The sequence below is a fragment of the Watersipora subatra genome, chromosome 3 (assembly GCF_963576615.1).
Source record: "Watersipora subatra chromosome 3, tzWatSuba1.1, whole genome shotgun sequence".
NCBI lineage: Eukaryota > Metazoa > Bryozoa > Gymnolaemata > Cheilostomatida > Watersiporidae > Watersipora > Watersipora subatra.
The window spans coordinates 39795306-39817136 of NC_088710.1; the positions used below are offsets into that span (position 1 = coordinate 39795306).

Consider the following 21831-nt stretch of genomic DNA (forward strand, 5'->3'; position numbering starts at 1 on the left):
CTTCCCCAAAATGCTATAAATATATGTATAGATACAGCATAAACTTAATTAAACTTATAGCACACACAGAAATAAACAAACACCTTCATTTAAAAGTTAGAATGATGAATAAGTGTTGATTTTATGTGCAAAAAGGTTTTTATTAGAGATGCCCCGATTCTATTTCACCAGCCGATTCAGATACCGATCCGATATACTGACTCTTATTGAAAAATAATCCGATTCAGATCTTTTTGTTGCATAGATAATTGTTCATTTTATTATGCAAATATAAATATAATGCAAAGAAAATATAAATATTAATGTATTTATTTGTTTGTATTTATGGAAAAAAAGATATATCTATTCACATACTGACATACCTTGCATGTAGTAACAAAGCAGTTCATGTATCTTGTAATTTGTAATTAATAATAGTAATTATTGTTAGTGGTACAGCTCTCTCTGTGATAATGAAGTTTCTCTTCTATTGCTGAACAAACTGCTGCGTCTGTACAAGTTTAAAGCAAATCAATGTTTCTTTTAATTACCGTTAGTGATTTAATTCTCTCAGTAAGAAGCCTCTTTCTTCTATCCCTATCAATGTAGCCAGTCGTACTGAAGAGGGACTCACTTGCCACAGATGATGAAGGACAGGGTAAATACTGATAAGCCATTGAGGTTACCGTATTTTGTACGATACAAACGATACATTGTATCGTCAGTATCAAGAGAGTGATAGATAACTTTATGCATCGACTGCTTAAATTACTTTCGTAATGCTAGTAGATAGAAATATTACACTGCATTCTTGTTTCCCATTTTTGTTATCTTGTTCGTGATTAGCTGCAACAAATCCTATTGCTGAATTAATTGGGAAATACCACACTTTGTGATTACGTCCTGACTAAAGCAAAAATGTTCCTCAGCTGTGTTTATGTTGATCAGGCTATATACAGGAAATAAATTGTGTGGTAGGCCCGGAATTCATTAGGTAAGAATAAGGAACTTGCAACTGATGATTTTTATCAGTGTAGCAGGCTAAAATACCGTTTTCTGCTAAACAGTTGATCAGTAAAAAGTATCTGAAGTTTCAGATTTTTTAAGAAAAGATCGGCCGATACCGATTTAGATACTTGACACCCATATCGACACCCATATCGGCACCGATACCGATTCCGATACTAAAATCGGGGCAACTCTAGTTTTTATTGCTCGTGCAATGACAGGGATTCATCTAGCGATTCATATAAACTGGAAAGAATTTAAGATTGGGTAAACTGAGAATTAGATGAAGAGAAAAATAATTTCCGAGCGTATTAGACACTCTACCGCAACGTCCAATTGAAGCTGACACAAGCAGGTTTACTTGACACTGTTACCTACAAATGACTAGGGTAACAGATATAGCACTAGCAGCTCACCTTGTCTTGATGCGCCGGTATAGACTGCGCTGCCACTAGAGCTAGAAGTAACATCCCCAGAACTGGAAGTACCACCCCCAGAACTGAAAGGACCACCACCAGAACTGAAAGTGGCACCTTCGGAGCTGAAAGTAGCATCTCCAGATCTAAAAGTACCGCCTCCGGAACTGAAAGCATCACCTTCAGAATTAAAAGTAGCGCCTCCAGAACTGAAAGTACCACCTCCGGAACTGAAAGTAGCACCTTCGGAGCTGAAAGTACCACCTCCAGAACTGAACGTACCACCTCCAGAACTGAAAGCATCACCTTCAGCACCAAAACTGTTTCCAGAGTTTGCTGTGGTATGTATGCCAGCAGACGCGGTTGAAGAAACTGTAAAAAAGATTAGTAAAGATAAAGAATTAAAATGTTCGTGTTTAGCTCCCGACAGTTGCTTAATTTCAGGCTTGTTTCTCAAAGTTACTTCCTGGGAACTAAAAGTGGCTGAGTTAGTGAAGCGGAATATTTCTGAGTTATTTGACAAACAAACGCATGATATGCCACCATTCTTTGATGAATGAAAGACTATTGAAGTATTGATAGAAGAGTGATTTCTTGCTGACAATATTACGTAGATATACACCTAACACACTATCCTCATTACATATGCTCATATAGAAAACTTCAAAGTTTACCTCTATCAATTGTCAAGTGAGGACAACAACTCAACTCATTGTCAAATACAGCATACTACTAAGCATTATCCTATATGAAAACAAAACAAAGATTTCTATGGTGTATTGAGTATATATATGATTATATACGAGTATATATACTATACACACATATACTGTTATATATGACATATAGCAAAGGAAAATTGATAAAATACACCAATCAGTCTGCTCAACGACAAGACACACACAACTACTGAATCCAACAAGCCAACCTGAAATGGGAGAGACCTTTTCTACCATTTCTCTGGCAACACTATCTTTGGACACGTCCGGTTTAGGTTTCCTCAAGCCTTCCAGGTCCACACCGGGCAAGCTGGTTCTCTCACGGCTGCTTGATACCTTAAACAGATGATACCACTAACAGATGATACCTTTAACAGATGACATGTACATATATTTATGTATTATATGTACATGTCTTACTATTCAGTATTTATATATGATATGTACACGTCTTACAATCCATTATTTATATATGATATGTACATGTCTTACTATCCAATATTTATCAGGGTTGGCTCGGTTTAAACCGAGTGGTTTAAACCAGCCCGAAAAAAACCGGTTTTTATGGTTTTTTCATTATTTTTTGTAAAAAACATAATATTTTAAGCTCCCAGTGGTTCATGTGCGGTAGAAATGCAATTATATGTAATTATCAGCTGTGGAAATTTATTTAGGACACAGTAGTAAATTGATGGCAATGTTCAAGTTGAAACTACATGAAATCCTAGCACAACAATGAATTAGTGAATTTTATTTTCAATTGCTTTAATCAAGTGATATAATGATCCCTTTACCGATGAAATATAAAAACCATGTGAAATATACTAATCCAATCATCGTCTCTCATAATGAATGAATACTTTCTCAAGTCTGGCCAGTGAAAAGGATTACTTATAATTTCAAATTAAAACAATAAAATCCTTTTGGGCAAAAGCTTCAAGTTTGCGAACTAATATTTTAGTTATTGCGCACAAGCCAAAGTAGTTGGATTGTTACAATTCAGTTTATCAAGTTTGTTGTGTTTTGAAAAGTTTTGAAAGGTTAAGGTTTTAAGGCAAAACGTAATAGGTGTGCCGTCGTAGCGTGAGGTCACGCAGATAGGCTTAAAGCTCGCGTAGCAAAATGTCAAGCTGAAAACACCAATTTAGACAGTGATGCTAATATTCAAGCGATAGAAGTTGAGTCAACTGCCACAGCTCCAAACACTAGCAATGCATCTGCATTATGCTCTGCTCTAGACTACGACACGACTAATCACTGGGATTAAAGTTCCTACTTATACATAGAGCTGTATGTAAAATATTCACTTTATGTGATAAGATTTCTGCTCTGTATTTCATCGATCATGTTTGATTTAAGACTCATTCTGAAATTTCCATATGTTTTCTCTCTTTTTTTCCCATAACAACTCCCACAGTACCATCTTTAACAGATGATTCCACATATGTATGTTCAATACTCAATTATGCAGATATAGTAAGTGATGTTAATTCGACTTAAAATTATAAAAACCATAAAAACCGGTTTAAACCATAAAAACCGATTTAAACCAAAAAGACCTGGTTTTTTCATAAAAACCGTGGTTTTTTCCAACCCTGATATTTATATCTAATATGTACATGTCTTACTATCCAATATTTATACCATATATGATACGTACACGTCTTACTATCCAATATTTATATATGATACGTACATGTCTTACTATCCAATATTTATATATGATATGTACAGGTCTTACTATCCAATATATATATATATATATATATATATATATATATATATATATATATATATATATATATACATATATATATATATATGATATGTACATGTCTTACTATCCAATATATATATATATATGATATGTACATGTCTTACTATCAAATATTTATATATGATATGTACAGGTCTTACTATCCAATATATATATATATATATATATATATATATATATATATGTCATATCACAACTTGAGGTAGATGAAATTAGGGAAAAGTTCACCCAAGTAACCTCAACCAACGAGGAGTGCAAATCAACACACACTGTCATGGATACACGATCATGTGTTGACTCACGGGCTGAAGAGGACATGCACTTGGACCTTGACCCAAGGGTGAAAGAGCTTGCGGAAAATATCATCAACAAGATGTCGGCTGCTAATGATTATGGAAGCAGGGTACCACTACGAAGAGTTAGCAAGGCCATACCTAAGAAGCTGTTAGAAGACATTAACATGGCACTGGAGTCGATCTCAACTGGATCAATCAGTGAGACTAATGCCTTAATCTACAGTACAGCAACCGTCATCTTGGAGGAGATGGATATTAAGCCAATGCCAACAAGGCTTCAAGCCATTCCATCCTGGCAGCTGAGGCTACAAAATAAGATCAAGGACTTGCGCAAGAAAGTTAGTAGGCTCAGTGAGAGATCTAACCACAGTTTGGAGCGTCCAAAAAGGGAAGCCACAATAGAAGCTCTAGAATCTGCCAAACAGCGGCTAGTAGCACTCTCGGCACGACTGAAGCGGTACACCAAAGAGCGAGATAACAAGAGAATGAACAAACTGTTCATCAATAATCCATCTAGAGTGTATTCCCAGTTCAAAGGTGAACTGCAGAGGCCAATGTCTGAGCCTCCCCGATCTAGCACTTCAAAGTTCTGGAAGGACATCTGGGAGAAAGAGACCACTCATAACACCACTGCAAATTGGCTGAAGAGGCTTAAAGAGAACCAACAACACACTGTGGCTCAGCAAGGACTCACCATCAGCAAAGACGACATTAAGTGCAGAGTGCAGCGTATGAAAAACTGGGCAGCACCTGGCCATGACATGATTCAAGCCTTCTGGTTAAAGAAATTGACATCACTTCACACTAGAATGGCTAAGCAGATAGAATACCTAATAGAACAAGGTGACCATCCAGAATGGCTGACCAAAGGACGAACTGTGCTTCTGATAAAAGATCCAAAGCAGGGGCCGATTCCCAAAAACTATCGACCAATAACGTGCTTGCCCACCACTTGGAAACTGCTCTCAGGAATAGTTGCAGACAAACTGGAAGAGCACATGAGTCACTATATGACCAGTGCTCAGAAAGGAATTGGGCGCAACACCCGAGGAGCTAAACATCAGTTACTGGTGGATCGGATGGTCTGTCAAGACAGCAGGAGAAGGCAAACCAATCTTGCCATGGCTTGGATTGACTACAGAAAGGCCTATGACTCAATTCCCCATAGTTGGATACTTGAGTGCCTCAGTATGTACAATGTTCACCCTGCTCTTGTGGCATTCATCAAGATGTCAATGACCAAATGGAAGACGGAACTGGAGGCTAATGGCAAAAAGCTGGCGAGTGTACAAATTAAGCGAGGCATCTATCAAGGTGACTCCTTATCACCGCTGCTCTTCTGCATATGCCTAAACCCTCTAAGCAATATGCTGGAGGAGACTCAATATGGGTACCAGTTTAAGAGTGGCACCAAGATAAACCACCTCTTCTACATGGATGACATCAAGCTGTATGCTAACAAAGAAAGGGACATTGATTCGCTCATACACCTCACTCAGGTATACAGCAAGGACATCGGAATGACCTTCGGTATTGAGAAATGTGGAAGGCTAATTCTTAAGAAAGGCCATTCTATGCTCACAGATGGCCTAAGAATACCGAATGGTACCATCAAAGATATAGAAGAAGGGTACAAGTACTTGGGGATTATGCAAAGCAACATCAACCACGAAGCCGAGGTACGTCACAAAGCCATTTCCGAATACAAGAAACGCCTTCGGCAGGTCTTACGGAGCCAGCTCAATGCCAAGAACCAAATCATGGCAATAAATACCTACGCACTGCCAGTAATAAGATATCCATCAGGCATAATAAAGTGGACTGAGGAAGCCATCAAAGAAACAGATATAGCAACTCGTAAACTGCTGACCATGCATGGAGCACTCCACCCAAAATCTGATACTATTAGATTGTATCTTGATAGGAAAGATGGCGGTAGGGGACTCAAAAGTGTACAGCAGACAGTGAAAGAGGAGGAGCAAAGCATCAAAGCATATGCAGCCTCCATGGCCATCTCAGATAATTTGCTAGCTGAATTTCAATCGGCTGCTCTCACAACGGACCTATGCCCTGATGATGAGGAAATTGACTGGCATACGAAACCTCTTCATGGTGCTTACCACCAACAAATATCTAAGGTTGGCGATCTTCAACAGACATATATGTGGCTGAACAAAGGAAACCTAACGGCCAATACAGAGTCGCTAATCATGGCAGCCCAAGAGCAAGTGCTCCCAACAAGGCAACTCCAAACGAAAATCTATCACACTAGAGACGATCCTAGATGCAGACTGTGCAAAGATGCACCTGAGACCATCCAACACATCATCAGTGGATGCAGACAGCTAGCAGGGAACGCATACACTGAGCGGCATAATCATGCCGCAGGTATTGTGTATAGAAGTCTATGTGATGAGTATGGCCTTAATAAACCACAACACTGGTGGGAAGCTCCTGGTAAGGTCAATGAAAATGACCGCGCTAAGATCCTCTGGGACTTCTACATCCAAACTGACAAGCATGTCCTAGCAAACCAACCAGATATAGTGGTGGTAGACAAGGAGAACAAGAGGGCTACTATAATAGATATAGCAGTACCCAATGACTACAATATAGCCAGCAAAGAAAAAGAAAAGGTAGAAAAATATCTCCCTCTTGGAGAAGAAATTGAAAAATGCTGGAATGTAAGAACAACCGTAATCCCAGTAGTGATTGGGGCACTGGGCGCAATAACACCGGCGCATAAAATGTGGCTTGCCCAAATACCAACAACAATCAACTCAGGTGAGTTGCAGAAAAGTGCGCTATTGGGAACAGCTAAGATCTTGAGACGAGTGCTCAAACTCCCAGGTCTCTGGTAGGAGACCCGAGTTAGAGCAGAATTTACCACCCATACGGGGTATCCGGGGTGAGGAAACAATTTTTATATATGATATGTACATGTCTTACTATCCAATATTTATATATGATATGTACATGTCTTACTATCCAATATTTATATATGATATGTATAGGTCTTACTATCCAATATATATATATATATATATATATATATATATATATATATATATATATATATATATATATATATATATATATATATATATATATATATATATATATATATATATATATGATATGTACATGTCTTACTATCCAATATTTATATATGATATGTACAGGTCTTACTATCCAATATATATATATATATATGATATGTACATGTCTTACTATCCAATATTTATATATGATATGTACATGTCTTACTATCCAATATTTATATATGATACGTACATATATATAATATGTTTTACTTCCCATTAAATTTTGCAAAAAAAAACACTAAAATAAAAATTGTGTGGCTGCAAAATTTCATTCAATGATATAATGAGATGTGAGGTAAAAGGTACTATCATTTAGATATGAGAGTGGAGTGAACCAATGAAGTTGGGTTTTTTAAAGTTATGCTGGCATACCACTGTGGTTGTAGTCGACCCTGAAGGGAAGAGCAACCCTTGAACATATTCCTTGCTCATCTCTCCTGGCTTGATGCTGCCAACACGGCGTCCGCTTTGAGAGCTGTCCGCAGCCGTGCTGTCTTCAACTGCGCTGCCACCAGCCTCATGAGAGTTGCTCGAACTGCCTCTAGAGCTATATGCTGTTCGCATCCTCGATCGACTCTCATTTCTTGCCTGATCAGTGCCTGTTTTATCGCTCGATGAGTAGCCTCTTTGAGACATGATTTCATTTTGAGATACATGTTCTTGGAATACATGTCCTTCCCCATTGCTGTTTGCTTGCATAGCACTTTCCATGCCTAAGGTTAAACGGTCTTTGTTGTGAGCAGTGACTGAAAAGTATTGAGCGGATTGAGAGTTGGAGTCTCCATCAGTCAGGCCAGAGCTAACTGACCTTTGACTTGGTCCACCAGTACTTGATTTGCTTATGATTGTTTCGGTAGTAGAAATATAGGACGTGGTAGGGCTTGTCCCTAGAAAAGGCAAAATATCTTGAAATTAAACGTGAGAATTTTGAAGGAATATATATACAGTTCCTTTTTTGTACTGATGTATTAATACAATTGTACTAATGTATTCATGAAGTTGTACTGAAGTATTCATACGATTGTACTGATGTATTCATACAGTTGTACTGATGTATTCATACAGTTGTACTGAAGTATTCATACAATTGTACTGATGTAATCATACAATTGTACTGATGTAATCATACCTATGTACTGAAGTATTCATACATATGTACTGAAGTATCCATACATATGTACTGATGTATTCATACAATTTTACTGATGTATTCATACGGCTGCACCAAAGTCAACTTATAGTTTTCCTAATGATTTAGTACTACACTCAATAATGAACTTGTTCACCACACGAAGCGACACCAAATAATGCCCTTGCACTGAACTCAAAATGATGACTATGATGGGGTGAGCAGATTACTCCAAACCATGCTTACTTAACAACAATTGAATGCATTTCTGATGATCTACAGCGCAGGTTTAATAAGATGACGCTATGATCTATCGGCCCATGATTGCATGAATCAATGACACATTAGAACCTGTTCATTGCGTAAAAAGTCGTGATACTGATATTATAAATGGGTGACTGTAGGCATCGACGAACTGTGCCGCCGCGTGTAGTCATAGTAGTTACCGCTATTTACTGTATGCTGTATGTATGTATGTCTGTATTACTGTATGTATTTCTGGTGCTGTATTTTTAACTCTTCCTTCCTAGCGTCATTCTATTAGAGGTGACGTTCAAATAGAGAATGGCGCTTTATTTTATTTTACTAGCTGGTCAAAACTTTGGAAAGAAAAATGTAAACCTTTTAAGGGTGAAGCGATGCTAATGTCGCCTATAATTTGCATTTTCCTTCAGGAAGAGCGACATGAATGCCGTCGACCTCAAAATTTTTACTAAATGGTTTTCCTACATGTCAAAGTATCAGATCTCGTTAAGCAAGAAACTACTTTGATTACAACATATTAGAACATTACAATTACATATTACAACTACTTTATTACAACATACAGTTATTGTTCATTTTGAAAGTGCTGCTTTCAAAGTTTTAAGGAAAAAGCAGAAAATTTTTGGAGTACAAAACGGACTTCAATACGCCGTAACAATGGCTGCTGTTACATCATACGGCGTTCCTGAAGAGTATTATCATTGTTCATCAAAACGTTTTAAAATCTTCAGCTCATGTTGTAAACCACATTATGGACAAATCTGAAGACAATGGGTATGATTTAGATCTTAGTGACTTCAAACCAGAGTGTAGTTCTGATGATTGTAACAATTGATCTTCTCAGGTACACCGTTACTAAAACCATGGCAACCACTACAGCACCAGTAAATGAATTAATTGTTATTGATGTAACCGAGTCATTAGTAGTACCATTTTGTGGACAATTTTCTACTGATCACTTTCTATTATGGGTTCGTAAAAATCAAGCATAATGAATGTCTAAGTAATAGAAGTGGTGTTGAATTATTTTTCAAACTATTATTTTTCAAACTATTATTTTTTAAATTGATTTTCTCCTATAGTGGCGTTGTATTAGAGGTGGCGCTCAAATAGAGGTGATACGGTATCTGTCATAAGTATTGGCTACATACTTTTTGTCTGTAACTATGGCAGTTATCGACCCAACATGTCAGGCCACCATGCTATCATAACCAAAGCAAGTGCTTATGGCCAGGATTCAAGGCTGCATTCACACATGCCCATATTAAGAGAGTTATTTTGCACTACAAATCGTTGAAGGCCTTTGTGTGTGGGTAAACAATCAGTGATCATCCCTTGCACAGTCACACTCAGTTACTGTATCCTACCAGCTATAACCAATTAGCTAAAAACACCTACAATCTTTAAACAATCGGTAAAGAAACGAACTGGTAAAAATGAATGTTTGATAAAATTCGATAAATTTTTGTTAGTTGAATACCTCAGCACGCGAAACACATCAGGATAATTCTGGTAGCATATTTGCAAGACGGGTTTAATCTAGTGGAATGAAAACTCACTGCTGGATGAAAACTTCAAGTCCTTGCTTTTAGAGGCATTATGTTGATCTTGTCTTCCTGTGTAAAGTTCCTACAAGAGATTAACTATAGTTCGGATTGCGTTCAAGAGCTACAAAATTTATCCAGGCCATTGGTAGCAGCCTATAAGAAATACTACAATCATCAGACAGGAGAAGTGGGCAGATTAAAATCAGATGGCAAATAAAAGTAAGAGACAATTTGTAATTTATTCATCTCAACAGTGCATTTACGAGCAAACATAGATGTGTGGTATGCATTTGAGTACTGCGTTAGTGCTAAACACAAATCATATGCTGTCACTACAAGTGACACTACTACGACATGTCACTACAAGTGCTTGTTTAAGTTACTGTTTCATGCAAAGTCATCAAATATGAAATAATTACGAACTAGCAATGCTTTCTACGCTGAGAAATGATAGATATTGCCGAATTGATCAGCTGTCTCAATAATATAAAGGTACATCATTTGAGTTGAGCATTTGCACACGCACACACACACACACACACACACACACACACACACACACACACACACACACACACACACACACACACTACCATCTTACATCTTCCTCTTTGGTTTCCAACCCAGAAGTAAGTAGTGTAACTTTTTTAATGATTAAATCATTACTATGCTAATCAATGAACTCAAAATTTGATGGACTGAAAATTTCAAAATACAAAGTTGATCTGTTCTAGTATTTGCTTCACATGTTGCAACGCTTGTACATTTGGGCAAATATTCATATAGGAATATATTACATTCTGTTTAAATACATGTAACATTAAAACATACACATATAAAATTATGTAAAACAAAAATTTCAGAAACTAAATGATATGTGAGAAACTAAAATAGTAAAATAAAGAAACGGAGTTATTATGGAAAGTGAAGGACTTCCTAGGCTGAACAGCTAGTCAACATAGACAAAGAGTGCAAGACATCAAGATGTTTCATGAAAGAACCTAGACTTAATAGCGTAAAAGAAGGAATGTTTTGTGAACCAACACGAATAGAAATACCAATTATCCTCCTCCACCAAGGGGTGTTACGATTAGACAGAAAATAGATTCGTGCACAAGTAGGGTTAGAGCAAGGCTGTCTCTCTCAGGCAAGATACATACATACAGCTAAAATCTGCCATGCCAATGTGAAAGCAGCGCATAGTAGAATTCACTAGCTTTAGTGTGATCCTCTCATGTTTTTGAAAATTAAAAAATTAGGAATCATAAAAGACAATTTCATCAGTCTGTTGAGTGCATTGCCGCAAGATTGCAGCTATTTTATGTTCATCATTTACACATATGAGCTGCTATTAGTCTTTGTACAATATATGTGTTTATGTCTATACATGTCATATATGCCCATGGTTTATATGAGACAATATTGCATCATGTCCATGGTACATATAAGACAATATTTCATCATGTCCATGGTTTATATGAGACAATATTGCATCATGTCCATGGTTTATATGAGACAATATTGCATGATGTCCATGGTTTATATGAGACAATATTGCATCAAGTCCATGGTTTATATGAGACAATATTGCATCATGTCCATGGTATATATAAGACAATATTGCATCATGTCCATGGTTTATATGAGACAATATCGCATCAAGTCCATGGTTTATATGAGACAATATTGCATCATGTCCATGGTTTATAAGAGATAATACTGTGTCATGTCCAAGGTTTTATGAGACAATATTGTGCCATATTTATGGCATATAGGAGAGAATATTGTGTCATGTCCATTGTTTCTATGAGACAACATTATGTCATTCCCGTGGTTTATGTGATACATTATTGTACCACATGTATGGTTTTCAGGAAAGATAGCTGACTCTCAGCGTACAAAACAACATATTAAAAGCATGTTCAAGGTATTTTATTAGAAAAAACTAAATACCTAATTTAAGATTTTAGAAAAGTTGTGATGAAAACATCAGCAATGTTTAGAGCGAGTGTAAAAGACTATGAGAGAGAGAGCTTTCCTAAAAAGCTAGCATACGCCCCCGCCAAGAATATAGTGACTAAAGGCCACATGCAGTTACCTTGACCAGCAGATATTGCCGGATTGGTCTAAGCTCCAGCGTGGTAGAGAAATATGACATTGGTGAATGCCTTTCTATCGTGTCTGCCGACTAAACACATAACAGCATATTCAGTTCTCAACCTAACCTCTGGTCTTATCGATTAGATGCACTAAGATCACATTTAAAAAATGAGTTTAATTCTTATAAAAGCTCTAGGGTGTCAAATACGGAGTTATTCTATGAAAGGTTTTATGATTTTAGAAAATAAGTAATTTTATTAGAAGACCTATCATTTTGGGCACACGCCAAAACATTTATTGCTAGTGACAATGTTACATAAAACTATGGCAGAAAAATGGGCAAATCAAAGTGTCATCTGGCGTGTCAGACCAGAATCTATATTCCCACTACTGCTGCGCACTGATTGAAAAAGGCAGTATTTGATGCCTCAAAGTATAAACCAAATTTATAAGGCAGCGTGATGAACACAGCAAGTTCAAGGGTTGTCAGGCAACAGTTTTTATTTTCTTTTCATATAAACCGCAAAAAGACTAAATAATTTGGGCTGTTCCTTAAAGTTTGAGATAGGTCTCACGAACCCGAGTGTTTGTCAATGCTTTCCCTACTCTGATATTCTCCCTACTCTGATATTCTCCTTACTTTGATATTCTCCCTACTCTGATATTCTACCTACTCTGATATTCTCCCTACTCTGATATTCTCCTTACTCTGATATTCTCCTTACTCTGATATTCTCCCTACTCTGATATTCTCCTTACTCTGATATTCTCCCTACTCTGATATTCTACCTACTCTGATATTCTCCCTACTCTGATATTCTCCCTACTCTGATATTCTCCTTACTCTAATATTCTCCCTACTCTGATATTCTCCTTACTCTGATATTCTCCTTACTCTGATATTCTCCTTACTCTGATATTCTCCCTACTCTGATATTCTCCTTAATATATGATATTCTACCTACTCTGATATTCTCCTTACTCTGATATTCTACCTACTCTGATATTCTACCTACTCTGATATTCTCCCTACTCTGATATTCTCCCTACTCTGATATTCTCCTTACTCTGATACTCTCCTTACTCTGATATTCTCCCTACTCTGATATTCTCCCTACTCTGATATTCTCCCTACTCTGACATTCTCCTTACTCTGATATTCTCCTTACTCTGATATTCTCCTTACTCTGATATTCTACCTACTCTGATATTCTCCCTACTCTGATATTCTCCTTACTCTGATATTCTCCTTACTCTGATATTCTCCTGACTCTGATATTCTACCTACTCTGATATTTTCTCTAACCTGACATTCTCCTAACTGTTATTTTCCTTACCCTGAAGTTCCTCGTAAGCCTTCATGATCGTAAGCCTTGCAGACTTTGTGATTTGATCAAAAATGAATATTTCTTGATGATTTTGTGAAGCTAGCTCAGCAAAGAAGTATTCAGTTACACAGTTAAGGAGCAAAGCCATACTATGTTACAAAGTAGGAAAAAATAAGAAAAAATGTTAATTTACGAAGCAGCCAAGCATCCTAACAAACTTAAGCGCAAAGCCATTTGAGAAAAAGTGATGCATCTTTTGCGTAGTGTCGACTATGCAACGAACATAGTAAAACAGATTTACATGCCAACTAGCAAACGAAGGGTTTAAAGCTGTATTAAATTAATGGCTTGGTGCTTGTGCATGATGACAAAGCAGCATAAATGCTTTGGTTATAGCCGCCACATTGTGCCAGTCTATTACACAACTCTTGTTTCCAAGGCATAAAACTCTTATGACAAAGCGACATGAATGCATAAAACAAGCAAAATAAAAATAAACACACGCAACATTCTACTAGTACTGCTAGTACTACTAGTACTGCTAGTACTGCGCATCATGCTAATGGCATCATTAAATAATTACTGAGTTATAGTACACTACAGGCAAAAACCCAGCAAAAATGGTGTCAAGCTGGTTATACATCAAATATGCACCTGTGTATTGGTGGCACTGTCACATGTCAAGATAAGATCAGTCCAGGTGGGCTGTGTGTGAGTCACAGGTTTTGCCATGCAAAAACTTTCTCTTGTTTTTACAGTAGGTTTGACTGTCACATTAACAGTGTCATCTCCAACTCCAACATCTGTGCCTCTGTAATAATCAGCCCATCACTTATTCATACCAAATGAATAAACTGAAAAGTCTGTTAACATGTTGGCTTAAGCTATTGCTAACAACGAGCAAACAAAATTTCCAGAAAGGTTCTAAATTTATTTGTTGATGCTATGACATAAACAGGTGTTGATATACTCCAAGGTGATGCTACAGAGCAAAAGAGGTATGGCTAGCTAGCAAGGTGATGCTACAGAGCAAGAAAGGTATGTCTAGCTAGCAAGGTGATGCTGTTATGCACCAGAAACATGGTTATACATTGCCAAGTAATGCCTAATTAAAGCCCCTATTCTATATCAAAATTTTAATTTTTAACTAAGTAATCTTATATTAATTAGAGGCAATCTCTCTGCCAGAGACCTTACAGAAAATTTTCTGTTTGATTTACGGTCATACTCTATATCAGCTGAGTGGCTGACTAACCAGATTTGGCTAAAAAAGTAGAAATCTAGTTAAAACAGTTAATAAGACAAGAGTACTCAACATAGCTAAATATATATTTGCTATGTGGCTCTCAATGTAGCTATAGTTCTCAATGTAGCTAAAGTACTCAATGTAGCTAGAGTTCTCAATGTAGTTAGTATTCTCAATACAGCTAGAGTTGACAAGAAAAAATAGAATTTGCCAACCTGAGGCCATGAGATGAAGTTGCCATGCCAAAGTCTGAAGCAGCAGGTTTAACCGTGGTGCCAACACTTCTAACAGAGCGCTTGAGAAGGCTGGTAATGAAAAGAATGAGGTCCTTTTGTGTGCCCTTGTGCATCGCCTGAATAATTGATAATTGGTGAGATTTTATGTTCAGAATTATATAGGAGACACTATAACACCATTGCAAAAGTTTCAAACTGATCCTCTACAAACATGTCATTCCTTTTAAAGGGAAAACAATCAAGCTATGTACAAATGATGGCACGTCGTTTTGCGTAGATATTAATTTCATTAGTAATAATTTCCTTGCGTTAACCAGATAAACTATGAAGTAAAATGTGACTCAACAAATGCAACAGCCAAACATATATCTCTATAACGGTTCAATACATACCTATAAATATCTAACGAAAGGTAACATATACCTCTCTAAAGGTTAACACAACCGCCATAAAGAAGAACACAACTACCATAAAGGGGAACACAACCACCTTAAAAGGAGGACACAACCACAATAAAGGGGGACACAACCACCATTAAGAGGAAAACACTCACGATTAAGAGGAACACAACTACCATAAAGGGGTACGCAACCACTATAAAGGGGAACACAACCATCATAAAGAGGGACACAAGCACCAAAAAGAAAACAACCACTATAAAGAGGAACAAAACTACATGCAAGGGGAACACAACCACCATAAATGTTACCCCAAACCTCCCTAAATGGCAACACATACATCCATAAACTTTCTCTGTATGACATGTTTCTGCATCTGCCAAGCATTCATAGCGCCTCCTTGTTGTAGCTCCCCAAATTCGGTCCTTTCGAATTCTCCATGTTGAGCATGCATTTCCTGAAAACAGCACCAATTATGCAGAGCAATGTGCAATAGAGTAAAGGATATAACAGTGTATAATATTCTATAACAGTGCATAGCAATGTGCAATAGAGTATAGGATATAACAGTGTATGATATTCTATAACAGTGCACAGCAATGTGCAATAGAGTATAGGATATAACAGTGTATAATATTCTATAACAGTGCATAGCAATGTGCAATAGAGTATAGGATATAACAGTGTATAATATTCTATAACAGTGCATAGCAATGTGCAATAGAGTATAGGATATAACAGTGTATGATATTCTATAACATTGCATAGCAATGTGCAATAGAGTATAGGATATAACAGTGTATAATATTCTATAACAGTGCATAGCAATGTGCAATAGAGTATAGGATATAACAGTGTATGATATTCTATAACATTGCATAGCAATGTGCAATAGAGTATAGGATATAACAGTGTATGATATTCTATAACAGTGCATAGCAATGTGCAATAGAGTATAGGATATAACAGTGTATGATATTCTATAACAGTGCATAGCAATGTGCAATAGAGTATAGGATATAACAGTGTATGATATTCTATAACAGTGCATAGCAATGTGCAATAGAGTATAGGATATAACAGTGTATAATATTCTATAACAGTGCATAGCAATGTGCAATAGAGTATAGGATATAACAGTGTATAATATTCTATAACAGTGCATAGCAATGTGCAATAGAGTATAGGTTATAACAGTGTATAATATTCTATAACAGTGCATAGCAATGTGCAATAGAGTATAGGATATAACAGTTTATGATAAGATGTAACAGTGTATGATAGGATATAACAGTCTATAATAGGATATAACAGTGTAGAATAGTATACAACAACGTAGAAATGTGTATAATTGTGGCTAATAGCATGTAACAAGATTAAATATTTAGAATGTACAACAGTGCATAATAGTGTATATTACCTTACAACCTTACGCTATAGCCACTTTTTGCATCATTAATCTTATTGCTGCAGCTTGTATGTAACTGATTAAGTACAGTTTACATTCAGGAGCATTTACAACAAAGTGACACCCTTAAACAGTTGTATTTGCAGATGTCCTTATTCTGTCAAACTAAAATCTAAAGAAAAAAGTGACAAACACTGGGGAGTCTGCGAATTCAAATGGAATTAGCTTGAGCTGGAAACTGAGGCTCTGTATATCGAGCTAGTAAAAGACGAGCTACTATCGTGCCAATAAAGACCAAGTTAATTGTTTGGACATAAGCCTTATTATGCGTGTCAGGTAGTCTTCCTGTGCGAGTAACCAAGCCTGGGCTAGTTTGTCAGTATGTGCCACAATGACTATTCCTTACCACCATCAAGTCATTTACATCAACATTGAATCCACATGTTCTTGTAGATGGTTTCTCTTCCGATTGAGAAAACTCAATGCATACATCTCTCATGCTTGGTTTGACCTAAAATCACACAGTGTTTAAGACACAAAGTCGGTTTGATTCCAACTGCACAGGAAAAACAAAACAATAGGCACCGATTATCATTTTATAAACTAAAAATCTTCAAACAAAACGACTGACATATGTATTCCTAACTTTAAGATTAAAGTGTCCTTAAAATTTCATACTGTTATTAGTCATATCAAATCTGCTTTGTATCTTAAAACTGTCGTATGGCATATGTTGAGGCAAATAACTATAAAAAAAAACAGAACAACTACAGCATTATATAAAATCCAGCAGAACTACATATTATTTAAAACCTAAATATATGATCAAATTCTGTCAGTCTAATCCACTATCTCTAGCTGATAAACAGTGCTTAGAGCACATAGGGGAAGGGGGGCATTAGACCGAGTTTTTGCCTACTCTACTCGACGTATTTGTGTATCAAAACCCGAACCCGCAAGATCGAAATACTCAAAATTTCTATTACCAAGGACTCAAGAGAAAATAAACCCGCGAGTTCATTGAGTTTTATTACCCATACCCAGCACTAATCTATACTGTCCACACCACCGTCCTTCGTATTCCTTTTGATGGCATCTTTAAATTTCAATCTAGGCCTCCCTTGATTACACCCTCAACTGGTAGAGCAAATGTACTGAGGGAAGTTGATCATGTTTTATCTTCACAACTTTTACATTTATATGGCTAAGGATGGCTATGAGTAATGGCATCCCTCCTCTTTTCAATAACTCAGTATTTGTGAGATATCCAGACCTATCGCAACTCTTTTATCGCATATACTTGCATTTTTTCAGTCATGTCTCAGCACCATGCAACAGAGTTGCCAGCACTGACCGTTTCCTTAGCAGCAAATATGTGATCTTGTACATGTGAGTACATGTGAGGTGTCTAGATTACAATCATGTAGCTTCAATTGTAAGAGAATTATGGCAGCATTGGCTTTCGCTGAAGTAGCAAGTTGGGTCTGCTGACGGTGGATGAGAGCTGTGGCTAGAAGTCTTTGTAACTAGTTATAAGTAACAGTTGTTGTGTTATCACTTTGTAAGTGATAACACAACAACTGCCTCATAACAAATAGATTATGTGTGTAGTACAAATGCAACTGCCTCACAAATAGATTATGTGTGTAGTACAAATGTTTTTATTAGAATTGTGAGTGATCAATAGACTAATTAGTAATTACCAAGCCAGGTAGCACTGATTTGGGCAGATAGAGAATAACTCCAAGTTTATGGATCAACGAAGGAATAAACGAACGCTTACTGCATACCCCGTTTAAGAATAGATATTTTTCGATATCTCGTTATCCTGATAATTGAGAGAAAGTAAAGAAATCTACCATGCAGAGAACGGGCTTACATACACTGGTTATTTCCAAAGACTGACTCACAATCAACAGGTCAACAGGTCAACAGGTCAGTACCTTGACCAATTCAGCGGCTACGATAAATAATGAAATAGTAAAATCTAGCAAGCAGGACGGCGTTTAATTGGCTACCTGAAGTCCGACATTTCTCTGATCTGGCTTGTCAGGCTCAATATAGACAGTTTTAATCTCTGTTTCCTTTACTTTCATAACTTCAGGAGCCGTAACATCACCATCACCAACACCGCATGACCTCATGGCTGCCTTCTTCTCGGCATAGGCAGTTTCAGCTTCTGTAATTGTAAAATGTGAAACAATCTCAAAACATAGCCGCATCAAAAACATTTCACATCGGCAGTTTTATTTGAGTTCATCATCTGCTTTAGTAGTACGTAAATAGTTAGTAGTCAGCAAAACATCGAAAGGAAATTATAATTGTGAGCATAACGAATGTGGCATTCAAAGAGGTAAGAAACAATGTTATACCGTGGAAATGTTGAAGGTCAAAGCTTAGAATAGTATTTTAGTTGTAGTGGCCAGATAGTTTATATTACACCCTGCCTGGTACCTTGAATCCATGTCTGTATCTCCTTCTCCTTGATTCGTTGCAATTTTTCAGCGAGAGTGTAGTACGCTTGATCCTCTGTCAGATATTCTATGTTTACATCATAGTTTCCTACCCCTATAGACGCAGAGGGTTTTGGAGGGGCCTCTTTTACAACAGTTTGTACCACCTGCAACACATGGCAAGGTAAGAAACTTGTAAGCACTTGTTATAATATTATGATTTTCAAGTTGAAGTTAAAATACAAACTTAACCTTTTATTTATTATTATTGTTTGCATCATACAAATAAAGCATGGCTGACCATACCGACTAATGAAAACAAAATCAGAAAGAGACTAATATTGGAGTTGAGAGTGAGGCAAAGCATAATTTAAACAAGACTAATGCAAATACTACTGCAATAAAATAAACCTGAACTTACAGCGACAGCATGGAAAAGTGAGAAATAATAATAACGATGAGGAGTGTAAAGCAAGTACAACTGGTGGAAACAATGATAAGTCAAATAAAGACTTTATTCGTTAATAAAAAATAATCGCTGCATGCCCAACCTTTTCTATTTTAGTCATCTCCTCGTCAACATCATAGTTGCCAACTCCGATTGATCTCATGCTGCTGACATGACACTGCTTGGCCAACTGATCAGCGAGTCCCTTCTTGTCTACCTTTAACCTGGAGATTCTCTCCTGTAGTTTAATTTTTACCTAGTCAGTTCTGTGTTTAACTAAATGCTCAACTGTTTTATTTTACTCCCCTAGTTGTCAATCAGCTAGAGTCACAACTAGAGTCAGCAGTGCTCGCATCATAAGACATCCGCATCCCTACGCAGCCTCTTTTACAACCGCTGCTCCTAAACCGCTACACAATCTAATAAGAAAGTAAAAAAGTTGTCCTCAAATTGGCGTGCTGATCACGGTTTAACTGCGGCGCAAGACCATATTTACTAAAGACCCCCAGCCAATGTACTCATCTAAATGCATGCTATTCTATTCGAAGAACCTCTGCATAAACTACTATATATATCACCCATAAAGTTGCAGTCCATCCTCCAACTTCATAAGTATTGTTTAAAATAGCAACAAAGACACAGATTGCATTTCATAGAAAAACAACTAGAAAATTACCAAGAAATCTCATTGAACGAGAAGCTCAGATCTGAAGCTGAGGCTCACCTGCATGAGAGGAATGATTTTAATCTGCTCTTCTAGCTCTTGCATTCTTTGTAAACTGAGAGCCATGTGCTTCTTGATTTGCTCAACAGACTCTGGCGAGATTGTCAGAGCTGCCCCTCCTACCAGTTAATTGAAGAAAGACATAAATCCCGGGCAATAGCGACCTGGTAACTTGCGTGTGAACATGCAGCAGCTCATGCTCAGATTTAATAGCAGCAGAGATGAGAGAGTAAAAGCAAACACGCTAGTGTACGACCAACATCTTTATCCATCCTCTGAATACTCGATGCTAAGTTCTGATGTTTCTATGGCCAGATGTCTGACCAATAAATTGTTTTATGCTGAACATGACACAAACTTTGCTAATAATAGTAACATCATAACATCACAGCATTTCAGCTCGACTACAAAGCTTGAGTTTTGACTATATGTCAGCTTCTGCGCCGCTTTTCAACAAAATATAAAGTAACACGAAGAGTTGAAGCTTGACTATATCACAGCAGACTGTCCTCGAAACAGTTATGGTCAATTTTAATCCCATGATCTAAAGCTAGTAATCATGACCAGCCACATTAAAGAGACACCGCCAGATGAGTACAAGCACTTCCAGACTGCAACATAATAATTGGAAATAATTCTTCACTAGAATGACTGAAGAAGTAGTGGCTGTACAAGCAGATGTTTCAATGCAATGTGATTCTGAATGAGGAATCATGCTCATGCTCCATTGGGTGCTGCCAGAAGTGATAGACCGGATGTTACTAGTAGAGATAGACTTACTTCTCTAAGTTACTAATAGAGATAGACTTACTACTATATGTTACTAATAGAGATAGACTTACTACTCTATGTTACTAATAGAGATAGACTTACTACTCTATGTTACTAATAGAGATAGACTTACTACTATATGTTACTAATAGAGATAGACTTACTACTATATGTTACTAATAGAGATAGACTTACTACTATAAGTTACTAATAGAGATAGACTTACTACTCTATGTTACTAATAGAGATAGACTTACTACTATATGTTACTAATAGAGATAGACTTACTAGTATATATTACTAATACAGTAATACAGTAATACTTCAACTTACGAGTGTTCCAACGTACGAGAAACTTGAGATATGAGCCAGCTTTTAAGCAAGTTTTAGCACTAACATACGAGCCATGTTTGAGATACGAGCACGTGAGTCAGTTGCCAAGTACGCCGGAGGTGTTTTATGACAACAGCATCAATCTGT

The 21831-nt window shown here is 36.9% G+C and overlaps 1 protein-coding gene across 4 annotated transcripts in view; it reads right to left on the reverse strand.

The window, feature by feature from the left end:
* The window catches only part of LOC137390187 (KN motif and ankyrin repeat domain-containing protein 1-like), a 69486-nt gene that overhangs the window by 24782 nt on the left and 22873 nt on the right, over positions 1 to 21831 (reverse strand). For 3 of the 4 annotated variants that reach the window (XM_068076475.1, XM_068076474.1, XM_068076472.1), the window contains 13 exons: positions 20581 to 20699; positions 19960 to 20094; positions 19410 to 19575; positions 18974 to 19134; positions 17362 to 17466; positions 15888 to 16004; positions 15129 to 15265; positions 14322 to 14478; positions 12338 to 12427; positions 10252 to 10321; positions 7672 to 8186; positions 2332 to 2458; positions 1404 to 1775 (listed from right to left, as the gene is read on the reverse strand). In XM_068076475.1, the coding sequence (XP_067932576.1) occupies positions 1404 to 1775; positions 2332 to 2458; positions 7672 to 8186; positions 10252 to 10321; positions 12338 to 12427; positions 14322 to 14478; positions 15129 to 15265; positions 15888 to 16004; positions 17362 to 17466; positions 18974 to 19134; positions 19410 to 19575; positions 19960 to 20094; positions 20581 to 20699 (2271 nt within the window). The remainder of the gene's footprint in view (positions 1 to 1403; positions 1776 to 2331; positions 2459 to 7671; positions 8187 to 10251; positions 10322 to 12337; positions 12428 to 14321; positions 14479 to 15128; positions 15266 to 15887; positions 16005 to 17361; positions 17467 to 18973; positions 19135 to 19409; positions 19576 to 19959; positions 20095 to 20580; positions 20700 to 21831) is intronic. The other variant, XM_068076476.1, reaches the window with a different exon arrangement.